Source organism: Nesoenas mayeri, assembly GCF_963082525.1.
Source record: "Nesoenas mayeri genome assembly, chromosome: 5".
Taxonomy (NCBI): domain Eukaryota; kingdom Metazoa; phylum Chordata; class Aves; order Columbiformes; family Columbidae; genus Nesoenas; species Nesoenas mayeri.
Window position 1 is genome coordinate 56,392,919 of NC_137548.1, and position 15,783 is coordinate 56,408,701.

General features: G+C 39.4%; 1 protein-coding gene across 1 annotated transcript; it reads left to right on the plus strand.

Annotated features, from left to right (window-relative positions):
- Positions 1-5,920: 5,920 nt before the first annotated feature.
- CYP2R1 (cytochrome P450 family 2 subfamily R member 1) lies at positions 5,921-15,453 on the plus strand (the record flags this gene model as incomplete). Its single annotated transcript, XM_080345281.1, is given in 6 exon segments — positions 5,921-6,217; positions 6,219-6,455; positions 9,879-10,020; positions 10,304-10,936; positions 13,679-14,008; positions 15,278-15,453. Coding segments are annotated over 6 exon segments (1,815 nt in total).
- Between the last annotated feature and the right edge of the window lie 330 nt (positions 15,454-15,783).

A 15,783-nucleotide genomic window follows, 5' to 3' on the forward strand; every position in this document is an offset into this window, starting at 1 on the left:
TTTAATCTTGCGGTTGATTCCGGTCAGTTCAAGCCCTTCTCTTGCCAGTGCAACTCAGCCTCGGGCTGCAGCCTGTAGGGTGCACTGATGACAGCATTTCAGATGCCAACGTTGCTACTTTAAGCTTTCACAGGAAGAAACGTAAATTTAAAGCAACAGGTATGAGTGCCAATAGATCTACTTTTGTGCACGTATAGATGAAATAGCACTTGGATGTTGGCAAGAGCTTTGGCTGCTCCTTGCCAGAGCTAATGGAGGGACTCCCAGCTGGAACGCTGGTCCTGTTTTTTCCCCTCAGCTGTACGTCATCTGGTCTCGCCAGATATATTTTCTTTTTACAAACCTCTCTTCTCTTATACATAAGATGGAGAAGAAAGACAGTTTAGCCAGTACAAAGAACTCCAAAGACCAGTTTGCCTGTTTTTGAAGCTGTAAAAACATACGTGGTTTTCACGGGATGATGGTCTCCTGTTCCTAGATAAATCCAAAATTAGATGTTAAGTATTCATGGAAAAACTAGCACAGAGGGGTACTTATGAGCACTGCACTAGTATAGCAAGACATTTACCGAAACAATATGTTCCAAGGAACTTGTTCTGGTTTTTTCAGTGCCTGATAATATATCAGGTAAAATAATCAATGGGTATAGGTTCAAAGCAGATGAAATGAAGAGATATAGAATGACTGAATTTTTAAGAAATCAGACTATCTCATGGAATTTGCAGCTCCAAGCAAAACGAATATCTTTATCAAATAAATGTATTTGAATTTGTAAGTTGTAAGAAAAATCTGTCATTCTTTCAAGTGATTTTCTCTACAGTAGATACTACTTCTGTTTTATATTATTTTGTTTACATTTTAAAGTGCAACCATTTCTCTAACTCTAAATATTGCCATTCCGTCAACAAGCCATAGACAATGAGGTTCTTACATATTACCAGCTGACATGCTATTAAACAAAAATATCACATTTATATATTGCTGAGATTTCTGTCCAATAATAAAATGTAATTCTTTAAGACAGACAACACTGTGAGCTGCAGACAAAATTTCCTATCTGACAAGAGAGGACCCTACAAAACAAAGGGGTAAGCAGGGATGACCCACAGACATGGAAAGTTCTTCCCAAAGCAGGTGAGCATGATCCAGGTCTCTGCTCTCACTAAGCTTGTTCTTCACAGCATCTCATTAAGTCTTTTTCAAGTAAGGACATTTCATGATAAAAACAGCTGTAAAAAATCACACAGTCTTTCTGTATGAAGAGAAGCTGGGGGGCTACTTACTTGTGTTTCTGGTGGCCATCTAGTCTCCAATTTGGGATCCTGTCTCCGTGAACGGCCAGAAAATGCTGCCACCTAAGAAGACTCTGAAAGCCATGTGGGAGCAACTGAGCACTACTGAGCTCCCACAAAAGCATCTTGCTAACATTTCATTGCAGTCCATTCTGTAGAAAATTATCTTAGCTGAGCCAGAGTTAACAACATCGTGTTGATATAAAAGAAATCTGTTTGTGAGCAGGAATGCTGTTTAAGACCAGAATCCTTACACACTACCTATTGCTGCTAAGTTCTACATCTGCTAGAGTACTCTGTTCAGGAGAGCATGTTGATATTTTATGCGTCCATCTTGCAGTTTGGTTTGAATATGGCCCAAAACCAAGAGCCTGTTTTTATAAAAATATGTGTTGCTGGAGAACCAAAACATTGATACAGATCTCAGGACTAAAGTGTCTCCTTTTTAATGGGCATTGAATATGGATTTCAGCTGCTTCAGTCACTACTTTTCAGAAAGTGGAACTGTTATTGAATTACTGGCAACTCTGTGAATCAGTCCAGAAGCAAATTCTGTTCTTCTGAAACACCTTAGACAAGCTTCCAGAATGAAGCATGGAAGACACTTCAAATGGAAGACCAGCATTGCACTGATTTAATCTCATTGAAACATTCCTACTGAGCCTTTTCACTCGTTAGGTTCTGCAGTAATTTCCCTGTATATATTCCAAATCCAGTGCAGAATAATCTTTTAAATCAAACTGGGTCACGCTGTCCTGCACTGAGGTTCGCTTGGCAAGGGCACAGGGGCAGACCGCAGGGCGCATGGCTGTGGCTCTGGCACCCTCTGCCCTGTGTGAACAGCAGCTCACACTGAGCAGGCTCACGGAGGCTCCAGCCCTGTCTCATGCTACCTGGCAGCACCTCTGACAACCCTCTGACAACTGGCAGAACTCCCCGGAGCTGCGGCCAGACCCAGTTCTGTCCAGGCTGCACCTCCAATAGGCCGACAAGGGGAATCCCTCCAGAGGGACTCAGAGCTCACCCAATACAGCCAGGGCCAGATGTGCAGTGTGACAAGGGTGGCACAGACGGGATGAACTACAGAAGAAAATCTCACTCTGAAAATATTTCAAAATCGACACCTATTTCCACTTCAGTTTTATGCAGTCTGCAGGTAAGGTAAGAGTTGAACAAATTTCTTTTCTGGTAAACAACCTCAGAACAGAAAACTAACCCTGTTAAGCAACAGGGTGGTTATAAAACTTTGATTGCTTGTGTAAGTGTTATGCTACTATCTTATATGTCATCAGAGCACGTCAGCAAAAATATAGCGAGAAACTATATCCTAAATCCTCAAGTTAATCCCATGCTTGTTCTTTACAGGTTATAAGAAAGGTGGAAGATCTCACATCATGGTTTCCTTCTTTATCTTGATAGCACTGAGGTCTGACTAAGCCACAGTGTAACTTACTATTTCTATCAGTCCCTCCCAGGACCATTCAGTTCACTCGATGTTGTAAGATACTGCAGCTACACATCCCTGCCCTTCCCAGCACCGCCCTCTGCTTGAGGAGGACGGGGTGCAATTGTTTCTTAGCTGGGAAAAAAACACTTGTGCAAAGGCAATGATTTAACCTCTACCTTCAGCTAAATTTGGGACTAAAAAAGATCTCTCTCCTTTCAGTGCTGGTAAATAGTACATGAAGGCAAAGGCTATTACAACATAATATGTGTTAATCTACGCACAGCAGAGTTTCTGGGAACCAATATTTGTATGAGACTATCAATTAAAAATATACATTTGTAAATTTATGCATAAAATTGATCTAAGTATACTCTGAAAGAGCCAGCAAATAAAATATGCCAAAAATATTTTTGAAGTTACAGTCTTTAAACCACTGCCATAGTTTTCTGAGATATGTTTTTCTGTTTCAGCAAATCTATAAAGCACCAACATCATTATAGGCTTAGCGAAGGAGAGAACTGTAACTTAGAAACTGATCTGATGACACAGGTGTGTTGAAAAGAGCTATGTAAGTGTAATAGATAACATCTGCACGTGACTCTAAACTTGTCAGTGGGCTTATAAAATTAATTCTTCAATGAGAAGCATGCCTGTTTTACACACATCTATACAGAACTCTTTCTTTTCCTTGTCCCACCCTAAAAAATAAAATAAAATAGCAGATTTTTTACATTTCTTCCTATGAAGAAGTTGTTTTCCTGTATGACACTTTATCAGTAATGGCATGACTTCACTGGACAAGAGACAGTATTAGAAGGGAAAGCACTTTAGCTTGATCAAGGTTTACCTTGTTTTCTAGAAGTACAGCAACAATGTCAATGCTAAAGAGTAAGAAAGCCCAAGCCTGCTTCAAACTGTTGCTAAATACAAGTTGATGAGATATTTAGCGCAACTTGCAAACTACTTACTGTTTCTCTCAAGAGTGTAACAGTAACAGTTATCATCAGAATCTTAATATTGTTACCAAAAGAACAGCCACATCAGTCAGTATATTTCTTCAGAAGTCAAAGCTTATATATGTGTAGTCACTCCTTGTCAAAGAATTACTTTCTGCTTGTCTTGAGAAGACAGGAACACAATCATTTCCTGTTACTTTGTCTCCAACTTCTCCTTACAGAATTTACAATGCAAAGTAATTGTAAATCTTGATGACTAGAATGTTTTAGAATTTAATAAAGATACGTTCTTTAATGGGGTTCATTACTCAGCCATCTTTTTTATAATTGAAATAAAAAAACCTTTACTCATCCTATGAGTTTTTTCATTTGACCATTTGTGATTAAGATGAGTAAAACCTTCCCAAAGAAGCAATTCAGCACAAGCTGCCCCCACACTTGATCAGTCAGAAACTGGCAAGGAATCCTGCCCTTGGATAGCCATTGGAGCCCTAAACCTGCTTTCTTAAGTAATTTCATCTGTCCTCAAGGCTTTATTGATCACCTACTTTTGATAACTTTCAGTTCATATTTATCCATGCTGGTACTTTTTCCTCCATTTAATCATGCACCCATTAGAGCTTCTCAGATCTTTAACCTTGGCTGATCACCACCTTTTTGCATTTGCCTTGACCAAAACTGATTTTACTGTTCTCCAATCACCATCTTCAGTCTCTCTTCCTCTATTACAGTGGATAACAATCTCTTCTCCATCACCAAGGCTCAAACACTACGGTAAGGTCAGTTTTGACTGTTCTTAGACCCTGCTTGAAGATTTGTCAAATATAAACTATGGGTTTTTTTCCCCATACAAGTCTAATTCTTCCTTTTTAGCCAAACATTTGGACTTCTCTTCTGATATTTTCCATGCTATTCCACACACCCCCGCCCCGCTTCAAAATGTTTGCTGATAAAATTGTTGATCACTTTTTTCTTTCTTTTCTTACACAGGTGCAGTGGAAATCACAATCATCTAAAATAGTGGGTACATGTGAAGTATTACACACTTAAATAACAGAATGTTGAAGATTAGCAGTAAAAATCAATTAATCAGTCAATCAAAGCAGTAGTACCTCTTCTTGTGTTTCCTCATACACTTTGAGAACTATTCAAGTATCATATTATCAAGAATGGGTATGAGGAGGGAAAAGTACCAACGTCTTCTTTCCAAATATGCTTATGTACATAAATGGGTTACATTCTCCTAACTGAGACTGCAATAGTAACCATATACATATACACCATACCATACACCATATAATTGCATGGTGTATCTGGCATATTAATGTTTCTACTCCCACTATAATCAACAGCAATTTCATCTTCCAAGTTAATGCTGTACAATTACAGTCTGTAGGCTGTGAATTAGTCCTTCTCACACTGTTCTGAAGTGTTTTCTGACCAGCCAGTCTGTGTACCTCTGTTCACCTGAATATGCTGCCCTAAAGTGTTTGGAGACGCCCTCTTTGTCTAAATGTGTGTAAGTAAGTAGGTTTAAATCTGTTTGAGTTCGCATGATTCAGCACAACTGCTTAAGCACATTGCATATCTTATTTTAATCCTTGGCTATTTCTTCTCATTCTGCCTCTGCCTGGGGCCAAGCTGGGGTCCAGAATCTCTTGCCCTCTGGCGATAAATCGTAAGGCACTGACACGAAAATACTGACATTTTTTTGCAGGTTCGTTCCAAGTAATTCAGTCAAGACACCAGGCACTATCATACTGGAAGAAAGGATGAATAAATAACTTGGAAGTAGAATGAAAGAAATAATTTTCTAGCAGTGCTCAAGCCACTTTTTATTCTGACATGCTGGGAAGATTTTTATATAGGATGCTGGCATTGACACATGCTTCACAGGCATTTTGCAGCTAGGACAAAGGAAAGATCCTGAGGCCAGTACAACTGACTACTCATTGCATGAAGATTCACCTGAAAATCAGAGTGTCTCACTGCATGGACCCAGGGAAACCAGCACAGACCCTGGTTCAACCAGCCAGCCTAACCAGCCTTCAGTCCATTACAACACACTGGCATCAACAACTCTGAGAAAACTGGGTCAGCATCATTACACTTGCCTTCATTAAAAGTGATGCCTGTATTGTTCTGTGATGTACACGTGACATTTATCTTTCCTTTCAATCTGCCATCCTGGGCAAACATAAGCAAGTACACTGAATCCTGTGTGTATGTGTGTGCAGTCACTCTCCCGACACCCGTTTTCTGCAGTCCCGCGGGCCAACGGAGGACAGCCCGTCCTCAGCTCATCCCAGCAATCACAGAATCATATCGGTTGGGACAGACCTCCAGGATCACCGAGTCCAACCATAACTAACTCCCGCGCCGATGTGTCCGCCCCGCGGCGGCTTCGCGCCGTCCCGTCCCCGCCCCGACGCGCGGGGCGGAGCCGCCGCGGGCCAATGAGCGCGGGGCGGTGCTGCCACTGCCCAATAAGGGCGGCGGGGCGGGCCGGCAGCAGAAGGAAGCGGCGTGATGTGGCCGGCGGGGGACCCGGGCGCGGCGGCGAGCAGCGGCGCCTGCCTTCTGCTGCTGACGCTGGCGGCCGCGGTGCTGGCGCTGGTGGTGCGGCAGCTGCTGAAGCAGCGGCGGCCGCCCGGCTTCCCGCCCGGCCCCGCGGGGCTGCCCCTCATCGGCAACATCCACGCCCTGGGCGCGGAGCAGCCGCACGTCTACATGAGGCGGCAGAGCCAGATCCACGGGCAGGTACCGCCGCTCCGGCAGCGTCTGCCGCCTTCTCGGGGTCCCCCGGGGCGGGAGCGGCTCGGGCTGGGTCGGGGCGAGCAGCGCTGTCGGCGGCAGAGCCCGAGGAGGAGGCAGCCAGGCGGGCGCTCTCTGTTCTGGCGGTCCCGGGGCTGCCGCGGAGCCCGGAGCCGCACCGGCAGCACGGTGCGTCCGGCCTTTCCACCGCCCGGCCCGGAGCGGCTGTCAGTGCCCGCGCCGCGCCGGAGAACGAGCAGCACCGCGGAGGCGGCCGCTCCAGGTCCCACCGCCCCGGGGCGGAGGCAGCGGCATCGTGGGCGGAGCAGTCCCGCCGGTTAACGGGAGGAGGGGAAAGGGCCCAGTACCCGGTCGGTAGCGGGGCCGCCGCAGCACAAGGCTCTGGCAAAACCTGTCAGCGGTTCCCGTGAGCGCAGGGCCGGAGCAGGGGCAGAGGGGAAGCGGTTGCACTCTTAGGCCGGAGCCCCCTCTAGGGTCAGAGCGGCGGAGCAGAGCTCTCTGCTCGCCTGGCCTCTGCTCCTGCTTTATTATGATACGATGCTCGGACTGGTGTCCTGCTGCACATGGAAGTAACTTGCTTGTTTCATATCCGCACGTCTTGGACACGCCAAAAGCGCTCAAAACTAACAATAGTAGTAGTCACATTTTCACTGAAAACACGTTGCTTCCAAGTACCTTCAGTGAGATACTTGGAATACTTGCAGTCAATTAGTATAAATACATGATTACTTTTTTCATACTTTCCTTTATATCAGGTATTTCTTTTCATCGTCAAGTTTCAAGCAGACAGTCTATTCTAGCAGTGCTCAAGCCACTTTTTATTCTGACACACAGGGAAGATTTTTATATAGGATGCTGGCATTGACACATGCTTCACAGGCATTTTGCAGCTAGGACAAAGGAAAGATCCTGAGGCCAGTACAACTGACTACTTATTGCATGAAGATTCACAAAGGTTCATAAAAATTAAATCCAAATTACATGTAGCAGGGAAAGGCAGGCAGGTGTTAGCATTTGTCAGTGTGTACACGTAACATGCATGTACACATGTGTGTTCTGATAGCCACTGCCCAGACAGTGCCCATGCGCAGCCAGCAATTCCTCATCTGCAGACTAGAACATCTCTGGTGTTTTACTTAGCAGGATTGCTGGAGGTCTCTGAAGGACTGAGTTTTGTGTCCAACAAACAGTGGTTTGTCTAGATAATCATGTCCTTCAAACTACTAGAATTGTTTAAGTATAATACCCCTAACAAGCAAATAAAACTGTTGCTAGAACTTAAGTCTGTCAAAAGCTTTTGACCAGATCACTGAAGAAACCTACAGCAGAAACAGAATAAGTCACAGTCTTGTCATGAATGAGAAATGAAGCAAAGTTCACAAACTAGAAGGATGCTAAATGGCAGAAACAAAAGGATATTATTAGGTTTTGTTTCCTCTGTTTTGGCAACAAAAAAATAAAGAAGTGTGTTTCAAGCAAAATATTAGGACAAATAGAATGTAAATAGGAAGGAAAATGTGTCATCAAATAAACTAAGCTTTCTACTTGCCTGGAATACTGTATGTAGTTCTAGTCACCTGCTGCCAGAAAGGATCCTGCAGAATTTGAGGGAAATTGAAGACAGTGTATGATTATTTGGGGGGCTCTGGAAAAATACAATGAAAGGTTTTTTAATTATTGTTGTGGATAACATAAGAAGAAAGATATAAGCTATAATCAAAGTATACAAAACACAAATGGCTTGCAGAAACATATCAGTGTCTTTTTGTCACATAAAAAAGAGCTGTCATAACAGTGAAAATATCAAGCTTGCTAAAGCAAAATAGGTACAGAATCATAGAATCACTTAGCTTGTAAAAGACCCTTAAGATCATCGAATCCAACCATTAACCTAACACTGCAAAGTCCACCACTAAACCATGTCCCTAAGTGCCATGTCTATACATCTTAAACACCTCCCAGGATAGTGACGCCCCCACTTCCCTGAGTAGCCTGTTCCAGTGCCTGACAACCCTTTTGGTGACAACCCAGTTGTCACAGAATGTGTAATTAGGCTAACACTATTTCATATTGTGGAGGTCAATAGCTCTGAGATGAAAGAAGAACTCAAGATTTGTATAGGTAAAAATACATATTTATGATGCTAAGAAAAATACGGAAAGTGATAAATTATTTCAATCTTAATTTAGCCTCAGTTTTCATTTTTAAAACTTAAGTTAGGATTTTCATTTGGTTTATCCTGTATGTGCCTTCTGCAGGATCTATTTTGTCTTCCTCTAAAGCGTCTAATGTTAACTCCTTCTGGAAACAGGAGGTGGGACTAGCTAGGCTATGCTGTCATTTGGTGGCTGTTGTCATGGCTCTCCCTTCTATCATAGAATCACAGAATGTCCTGATTTTGGAGGGACTCACAAGGATCATCAAGTCCAACTCCTGTCCCTGCATATGACAACCCCACAGTTCACACCATGTGTCTGAGGGCGTTGTCCAATCTCTTCTTGAACACTGTCAAGCTTGGGGCTGTGACACCTCACTGGGGAGCCTGTTCCAGGGCTCCACCAACCTCTGGGTGAAGAACGTTCTCCTAATGTCCAACCTAAACCTGCCCTGGCACATCTTCCTGCCATTCCCTCGGGTTCTGTCATCAGTCCCTAAATGTGAGGGTTCTTTGGGAGCCTGCGTAGGGTAAGCTGGTGTCCACTTCCAGAGGTGGAAAGGACTGGGTGCAGCTTGGTTGTTTTCACACCTGACACCACTTGTGTGTCTGCCATTACTAAGTCACGTGTTGGATGTCTTAGTGATGTGAACTTGTAGCTTCATAGCGCCCTTAACTGGGTGAAGCTGTTGGCACTGACCTTTCCTCGGGCAGGAGGGAGGAGCAGATACAGCAGCAAAGTTTACACCCTCCTGGGGCAGGAGTCTCAGCAAACTGGGAAAGCAGACAATACTTTAGTTCTAGTTCTTATATAAAAGCTACACCTTATATCCAATAAGGTTATGTTATATACTTATAAGTATATATACTTACACTAATATCTACTTATGTGTACTAATGCTAGAGGACAGTACATTTTTTTTATGAGAAATATGCATTGTCATACCAAATTCATATTTTTTAAATGACTACATGAAAGTGTCCCAGTCCTTACTTTGGAGAGCTGGCCAGTTTAGGTGCACAGGAAAGCACAGAAAGAGTGCAGGCTAATTTACTGTATCTTTTGACAGAGTAAATTAGACTCTATTGTGTAATGCCACAGTTGTATCATCTCTGGTTATCTGTCTGCCCCACTGAATTTGATTCAAGTCTGTATTTTGCATGGATGTTTAGTGTTGTTTCACTTTTTCATTACTCGTTTTTACTTGTTTTCATTGTTTCTTCTTAAAATTTTTATTATTTTCTTCCCACAGATCTTCAGTCTTGATCTGGGAGGTATATCTGCTATTGTACTGAATGGCTATGATGCAGTAAAAGAATGCCTTGTTCATCAAAGCGAAGTTTTTGCAGATAGACCATCTCTTCCTCTGTTTAAGAAGCTGACAAACATGGGAGGTAAGTGCTAATGTCTTTTAAATAAAAATGTAATTTTTATCCAATAGATGGGTTGGTGATCACATGAAACATTTGCTTTAGCCATTTTTTTTCTACTTCTTTATCTCCTTTCTTAAAGTTCTTAGTGCTTCTTTAAATATATTATTTGGAAAGGATTGTCACTCATGTTCCATAGCAAGATGTGTGTAATTTTTTCGTCTCATTTTTTTGTCTTGTTAAATAATTTTATTTATGGGGAAAAACAAAGCGTTGCATAAAATACTGTGTCAAAATATTTTTTCAGGCTTACTGAACAGTAAATATGGCAGAGGATGGACAGAACATCGCAAATTAGCTGTAAATATCTTTCGAACTTTCGGATATGGTCAAAGGTCCTTTGAACACAAAATTTCAGAAGAATCTGTGTATTTTCTTGATGCCATTGACACATACAAAGGCAGACCATTTGAACTTAAGCACTTGATAACAAATGCTGTTTCAAACATTACTAATTGGATTATTTTCGGAGAACGTTTCACATATGAAGATACTGAATTTCAGCACATGATTGAGATTTTTAGTGAAAATATTGAATTAGCTGCTAATGCTTCTGTATTTTTATATAATGCTTTTCCTTGGATTGGTATTTTGCCATTTGGGAAACATCAGCAGCTGTTTAAAAATGCAGCAGAAGTCTATGACTTTCTTCATGAGCTTATTGAACGTGTCTCTGAAAATAGGAAGCCTCAGGCACCTCGACATTTTGTAGATGCCTATTTGGATGAGATGGATTGCAATGAAAATGATCCAGAATCTACATTTTCGAGAGAAAACTTAATTTTCTCTGTTGGAGAGCTCATCATAGCTGGGACAGAAACCACAACAAATGTTTTAAGATGGGCAGTGTTGTTTATGGCTCTTTATCCAAACATTCAAGGTAAGAACTTTGACATTTTAAGGAACCAATACACTTTCTTAATGCAAATTTGAACTGTTTTCTCAGAGTGGTGCAGTGATCCATAGTCATAACTAAAAAGGAAGGTTTGTATATATTATTCTATTATACTATTTATCCAATATACTATGGACAGATGTGATAAACTTTGGACAGATGTGATAAACTTACATTATATGCAGATGAAGATATCAAAAGCCCAACGTCATGGTAAAATTTTAGCATATTATTTTTGTGCATGCATTTTTATGAAGCTTTAATATTTTTAATAAAGTATTTCTAATATATTTAAGTGTAGTGTTGTGATGCATAATATTGGTTGGTGGATGTACTCATCTATTTATTTAATAAATAATAAGGAGATGCAATTAAATATGACATTAATAAACCAAATTAAAAATGTAAAAACATCAGCAAAAATGTAAATCAGGTTGTAGTTAACAGTTTAGGTACAATTTATTTTTATCCTTAGGTGCCTTAATTCATAGTAGATTTCCATATTATAGACATGAATATTTATACTTTCAGAAGAACAAAAGTAGTATTTAAAAAGAAAAATTAAAATAATGTAGATAACAACGCTACTTGGAGCTTTAAGGCTCTTGAGATCTGAAGTTCTGCATAGGCACCAGGTATCTTTATGTATGAAAGATTATCTTTTCTTCCCATGGTAGTAGGTGCATGACTCTATACCTTCTGATTTTCTCAGCTAGAATAATTGTTAATTTAAATTGAGTGGACAAAAAGCAATTATTATTTTAAAATTAGAGGTCAAATTCCTTATTTATGTTTAAGGTAAATACAGTGTTACTTGAAAAAAAAAAAAAAAGAAAATCAAAATATGGTGATAATGTTTGTCAAGGCCTGACATGTTATAAACAGTGAAAATTATTCAGATTAAAGGAAGAAGTTGATGCCAAAGCTCTTTTTTTCTCTGCTATTATTGTCATTATTTTAAGTCCCACGTTCACTGAGTTAGTTAAAATATCTGGCTAAGCAAGTAGAACCAAAGTTCTTACATATTTTCTTATTTTCATTTACTCAACTATTCTAGTTAGTCAATTAACTAACAGAACATGAGGAAATTGATTAAAGATTAAAATGTAGAAAAGCTTTCTTCTAGCCTAGGATTAAAAGCAAGATCAAACAGGATTTGAGTTGTTAATTTTAAAAACTTTTAGAGACATACTTAAGAGAAACATGTAGCTTCGGCTCACTAAATACAGCTAATAATATTTTTGGTGGAAGCTTAAAACTCTGCCTGCAATTTTTACCCAGTCAACACATTTCAGACAATTTAAAATAAATGGGTTTAAAAAAATGAAGTGTTGCTTTTATGCTTTTGAGTTCCACTGATCCATCTATATGCTTTACACAGTGTAATAAGAAAATCTACCAAAAAAAGAAAAACATTTAATAGAATGAAAAAAACCACCTGATTTTATAGATACTTATGTTTTAGGATGCATATACACTTTGTCCGTATTTTAGTTAAAAATATATTAAGTTCCATAATTAGTCAATAGATATATCAATGCTTTACATTATATAAAAAGCCAAAATGCAAAAAGGTCCACCTAAAGTTTCTCATCAGTCTGTCATGGCTCACAAACAATATTCATACCTTAAAACAAGAACATACTTATTCCTTCTCTATTAAGATGTGACCAATATGCTGTTTTTCAATAAAGATCAAGAAAACTTTTTAGTTTAGTGTCTCTTATGCATTGGCTGTTTTTGTAGAGATCCACTCACCTGAAATAATCTTGTGATCTTGGCTATTGTGATATAATGAGTTTCTGAATTTGGATTCAAAAATCAGTTCATCTGGATAAAAATAAAAATTACCATTACTTTTAATTTATTTAGACTTTCTCTGTCTGAGTAATACAATATAGACGGATACACTACTACATCACAGAATATACTTTCACTAAGCTGCTTTTCACCTCTTCATTTTGATGTGAAATATCACCAATTTAGCTTGAAAAACCTGGTGATTCTGGTAGAGGATTTTTTGCCATCGCACAGATTTTCATTATTGGTTCCACATTAATTGTGGAAGTCCAACTTTGTTTTAGTCGGGAGCTGTTTGGCAGTTTCAACAAAGAAAGTGGATCTGGAAAAAGTGGAGGCAGTTTGAATGCCTTTGAAATTACACAAATAACCTGTGAACTTAATTTCTGAAAATGGGTTAAAAACCAGTGACTGAATTTGTTCCTTTTGAGTTAAATTCAGACCCCTGTCCCTCTTAACTCTCACTGTGTTGTGACAAATATTTTCAGTTTAAGAGTGAATGAGATTACACTGTGGCAGTTCTAAAGAATCATTAGAATTAGACAAGGGAAAGTTCAGGTGGCTAATTTCAGTGTTAACTGCATTCATTTAAGTATTTAATGTACTTTATCTTTGCAGTCTTTTGCCTGCTGCTTCAGTTTTGAAGAGCTCCAGAAATAAAAATACACACAAGCAAAGAAAAGTATGCTTAAACACTATTTTACTGAGAATATTTACTTTAGGAAAAGATTACTGGTATACATGCTAGTAATAATTCCTACTAGCAGAATAAAGAGTATAGTCTAAATTTAAAAGCTTATAAGTTACTATATTTTATAAGATATTTCACGTTTTGGTATCCTTTAAGAAGTATATATTTTATAAATTAAATTTAAAAATAAAGGATATTACCCAATAAACATCAGCTTTTATTCCTGTTCCTGACAGGGCAAGTTCAAAAAGAAATCGATTTAGTCATTGGCCCAAACAAAATGCCTGCGTTAGAGGAGAAATGCAAAATGCCATACACTGAGGCTGTCCTACATGAAGTTCTAAGGTTCTGTAACATCGCTCCACTCGGTATTTTTCATGCAACTTCCAAAGATACTGTTGTGCGTGGTTACTCCATTCCTGAAGGCACTACAGTCATTACAAACCTCTACTCTGTTCATTTTGATGAAAAATACTGGAGCAATCCAGAAGTGTTTTTTCCTGAGAGGTTTTTGGACAGCAACGGGCAGTTTGTCAAGAAAGAAGCATTTATTCCTTTTTCACTAGGTAAGAGTGATTCCTTCCACTGTTCCTTTTCATAAATCTGGAGATGTATAACGTGTAAGTGATGGCAATAAATCAGGAATGGACAGAATGATATAAATTATCCACCATTCTGATGAAACAGCTATTTTAAAGATATTAAATATAATGCACCCTGGACATAAGGCATTTTAACATAATATCTTTTCTATAGATGAGCTCATTATTATATATAAAGTAACAAAAGTCTTCTATGAGGACTCTCTGCATTTTATATAATTATAGTACAGAAGCATTATTTGTTTCACAATTAATAGTTATTTGTTGCCGAAGTAATTACATACAGGTGATTTACACAACCAACTTTCAAATTTCAGCACTTTGATCAGCACCAGAAATTGCATATTTTGCTCAGAACTGGCTTGGGGGGCAGCACATAGCACTGCGTTCTGACCTGAGGAAGTATTCTGGCAGTTCTAGATCATTACATATTTGTCTTTTGATGCCTGTAAGAGTGGATAATTTACCTTATGTATGATTATCAATCTAAAAAAATCAGATGTTCTATATAAGCTGATTGCCAGGGCTACCTCTGCAATCCACAGAAAGACACAGCCTTGTGTAGGGGTGACTTAGTTTACTTATCTGGGGTACTCTTTCTCCAAAAAATAGGAGACAGGACAAGACAATTCCCTTGGAATAGATGCACAACATCTAAATTGCTGAAGTTAGATTTGGCAAAGTCCACCTTTGTTGTGTATTCTATTATGCCTCTTTGCCTGTTTGAAATTACCAGTTCCAGATGTTGTTACTCATTCATCTGTGTCTTCCACAACCACGTTTACTCCCTGTAACTAGTTATACACAGAATGGGAACTAATATTTAAAGACATTATCCAGACCTGTTTCATATCTTTCTACCTAGCAAGTTATGGTAATTGGCAGGTAATTATGACTAGCAGTAGATGTAATTAAGAAAGTAGGTGACAAAGGCTGAAATTCATAGTATCATTTTTTAAAAACATCTCCTTTCTAGACTGGCACTTCAAGATAAAGCAGCTAAAGCTTATTTAAATAAATTTGACAGATCAGTTACAATGGCATTTGTGTAGCGAGAGAAACAGATTATCTAAAATCTGCTTCTTGCTGTAAAATATCACCTGTCCTCTCTTACAGAATACTACCACCAAGTTCATACAGTTCCTCTTAGAACACAGAAATGACCATTATAATCTGAGTATAAATGTAACTGAACACATTTTAAGTCTTTACAAAACCTTATTTTCAATCCAGGAAGAAGACATTGTCTTGGAGAACAACTAGCTCGAATGGAAATGTTTTTGTTTTTCACTTCATTACTACAACGGTTTCACCTGTGTTTTCCTCATGGTGTGATTCCAGATCTCAAACCAAGATTAGGCATGACCTTGCAACCACAGCCATACCTCATCTGTGCAGAGAGACGGTGAACAGAAGGGTCTCAATTGTCTGGTGGAGCACAATGCTCCAAGTCACAGCCAAGGATCCACTTTGTCTTCTAAATGTCTTCATGTCAGAAGAACAAAAATTTAAAGGACTTGCAGATATATTCTGACTACTTGTGCACGAGTTAATGGTTTCTGTTTACTTGGTTTACACAAAAAAACCCCTCAACCAAAAACGTGAAACGCATCCTGTGTTTAAAGTTGATGTTTTCACTCCAGAAGCCTGTTCTGAATCTAACTTCTGATTCAGCTTTTAAATATCTAATTACTCAGCAAGTCATTTTACTTTGTGAGGATATTTTTATAAGCATGGAG